The sequence below is a fragment of the Corvus brachyrhynchos genome, unplaced genomic scaffold (assembly GCF_000691975.1).
Source record: "Corvus brachyrhynchos isolate BGI_N302 unplaced genomic scaffold, ASM69197v1 scaffold305, whole genome shotgun sequence".
In the NCBI taxonomy this organism is placed as follows: domain Eukaryota; kingdom Metazoa; phylum Chordata; class Aves; order Passeriformes; family Corvidae; genus Corvus; species Corvus brachyrhynchos.
Window position 1 is genome coordinate 79,706 of NW_008239284.1, and position 1,734 is coordinate 81,439.

Genomic DNA, 1,734 nt, shown 5'->3' on the forward strand with positions numbered 1-1,734 from the left:
AACGTGGGCAGCAAGAGGCTGGGGGAGCTGGAGCCTGGGGTGCTGGGCGCCTTGCCTCAGCTCCGAGCCCTTCTGCTGCAGGACAACCCCTGGGTGTGCAGCTGCGGCATCCTGCCCCTCTGGCGCTGGCTCAGCCACAACAGGGAGAAAGTGCGAGGTGAGTGCCCAGAGGGCTGTGTCCCTAAGCCCCTGCCCGCTCCACGCTGGCTGGGGGGCTGAGGCAGGACCCAGCACCCTGGCTGTCAGCTGGATGAGGGCTTGGGTGGTCCGTGCCCTGGGGGTGAGGTTCCCCAGAACCTGTCCCCATCCCATCCCATCCCATCCCATCCCATCCCATCCCATCCCATCCCACTCAGGTGAGTCCTGAACCTCACAGTTCTCCTTCTTCGTATCCTGACACGGGTGATCTTGGTGACCCTGGCCCCTGACCTCCTGCCCTGATGCCATCTGTCCCACACCGACCTGCCATCCCCCCTGTCCTTGGCACCTGCCTTTCCCAGCTGCCGTGTGTGCCCTCCAGCACGGCTTTTCTCTTCCAGAGAAGAGTTTGCTCCTGTGCAGAGTTCCGGAGCAGCTGAACAAGTATCCAATCATGGCCTTTGGGGATGAGTCCTTCAGGCAATGCCAGGGGACCTCGCTGTCCTCCCAGCAGTACATCACCTTCTTCATCATTGGACCCTTCTCCTTCATCGCCAGCATCTTCTTCTGCACCTTCATGGGGTCCCTCATAGTGTTCTACCACAGCCTGCGCCGGGAATCCCACTGCTGGAGGAGACCCCGCATCTGCAGGGTGCACTGAGGCAGCTCAGCCAGGCTCTGCCCTGGGCAGGCTGTGCTCCATCCTTGCCCGTCTCCAGGTGCCTGCACTCACCCGTTGTAAACACACCCCTGTGGACCATGAGAGGAAGTTCTGCTCCTGGAATCACTTTGGATTTTCTCAGAGTCCCCCAAGGTGGTGCCAAGCTGCCTCTGCCAGGGGGGAGCAGCCTCTGGATCAGCTCCCTGCAGGGCATGGGCTGACCACAGGTGCTCTCAGTGTTTTGGGAGGCCCCCCAAGGCCATCCTCAGATCTGCATATCCCCTTCCTGGGGGCATCCAGGTGATCCTTCTCCCCTTGTCCTGCCCCCTGTGCTGCCCAGGCCCCTCAGGGTGTATTTAGGATGCCCCAGATGCTTCACTGTGCCTTTAGGTGCAGCCTGGGAGCCCCTGTGTGCATCCCAGGACTCACCATATTCCTCTTGGTGCCTTTCAGGCCGCCCCAGGAGTCACCATTTACCTTTTGGTGTAGCCCAGGAGCCTCCCTGTGCCTCTGTTCCCAAAGGCTGGCCTCACTGGCCAGGCCCCACACTGGCCCCCAGGGGATGGGGAGCCCAGCAGTGGCAGGGGACTGTGTTCCCCAGGATGGAGGTGGGACAGGGCCAGCTGCCATGGTGCTGGTGTTAGGACAGTTCCAGACTGTCCCCATCCCCTCGCTGCAAGGCCTGTGCCCCACTCTGGCTGTCCCCTGGGTGTCCCAGAATGGGGATGCCCTTTCCCTCCCAGTCTCCCCTACAGCCCCTGGCCTTTCTCCCTGCTGGTTTCTCCATCCCTTCCTGTCCCTCCACTGTTTGCAGACCCTGCAGCAGGGCTGGGTGAGGCTCTGATTCACCACAGGGCTCCCTGCCAGCTTTGCCAGAAGGCAGAGACAGAAAGAGTCACACAGCTCTGGAATAAACCACTTCATGATCCAGTCTA

At 61.5% G+C, this 1,734-nt stretch overlaps 1 protein-coding gene across 1 annotated transcript; it reads left to right on the top strand.

Moving 5' to 3' along the window:
- Positions 1-1,734, top strand: LRRC26 (leucine rich repeat containing 26; the record flags this gene model as incomplete). The annotated part of the gene is made up of 2 exons (XM_017740275.1): positions 1-157; positions 540-1,734. Coding segments are annotated over 2 exons (417 nt in total), but the record flags the coding sequence as incomplete, so codon positions are not given.